The sequence below is a fragment of the Nematolebias whitei genome, chromosome 3, assembly GCF_014905685.2.
Source record: "Nematolebias whitei isolate Nwh7 chromosome 3, NemWhi1, whole genome shotgun sequence".
NCBI lineage: Eukaryota > Metazoa > Chordata > Actinopteri > Cyprinodontiformes > Rivulidae > Nematolebias > Nematolebias whitei.
This window is the reverse complement of record NC_056500.1, coordinates 53,112,962-53,113,678: the sequence shown is the minus strand read 5'-3', so window position 1 is coordinate 53,113,678 and position 717 is coordinate 53,112,962. Positions and strand designations below refer to the sequence as shown.

The 717-nt window shown below is 55.0% G+C and overlaps 1 protein-coding gene across 1 annotated transcript in view; it reads left to right on the top strand.

The window, feature by feature from the left end:
- The window catches only part of LOC119407549 (potassium voltage-gated channel subfamily V member 1-like), a 660-nt gene extending 533 nt beyond the window's left edge, over window positions 1–127 (top strand). Inside the window, exon 2 of the mRNA XM_037674369.1 lies at window positions 7–127. Within this exon, the coding sequence (XP_037530297.1) occupies window positions 7–127 (121 nt within the window). The remainder of the gene's footprint in view (window positions 1–6) is intronic.
- Window positions 128–717: the final 590 nt, after the last annotated feature.

Below are 717 nucleotides of genomic sequence, written 5' to 3'. Positions count from 1 at the left end.
GGGGGGGGCGCTGGGAGGCATAAACCTGAGAGACGCCTATGCCCGCAGTGTCCAAGAGATGTTGCGGCTGCAGAACCGAGAGCGGGCGAGCACCCGCAGCAGTGGTGGGGACGAGCTGTGGTGGTAGGAGTCAGATCCAGTCCACAGGGGGCCTGGAGGGGGCCACCGCTGGGGACCCAGGGACAACCCACCTGCTGCTGAGGAACTCACCTATCTGACCTCTGACACTCCCTAAAACTTGCATATGACAAAAAACAGGATGTGACACATTCATGGACCACAGGTGAATCAAGACTCATGGCTAGGGGCCCAAAAAGTTCAGGGACCGTAAAGTCAGGAGCCACAGAGAGACTAAAGGGCCCAGAATACTCCATACGAAGCTGAACAGTCGACTTGCAGTCCCGTGGTTGCAGGACGTTCGTTTTCACGCACACCTTTCATCGTCCACGAGACACACGGCACAGAGCTCCTGGGAAGCCCCGCCCCCAGTCTACGTCACAGCACGAGTTTCAAACCGACAGTCTATTCCGTCCCTGCTGCTGCTGTTTGGCCACAAATCTGTCATGAAGAGAGCGCCACACTTTTCATCTGGCAGACTCCATGCACGATGTGTGCACGATCTCCATACAGGAGGTTTTGGACATTTGACTAATTTAGTGTTTGAAGAATCATGCAGCTGAACGTCTCAGCACATTTCCACATTGATGAACACGCCCA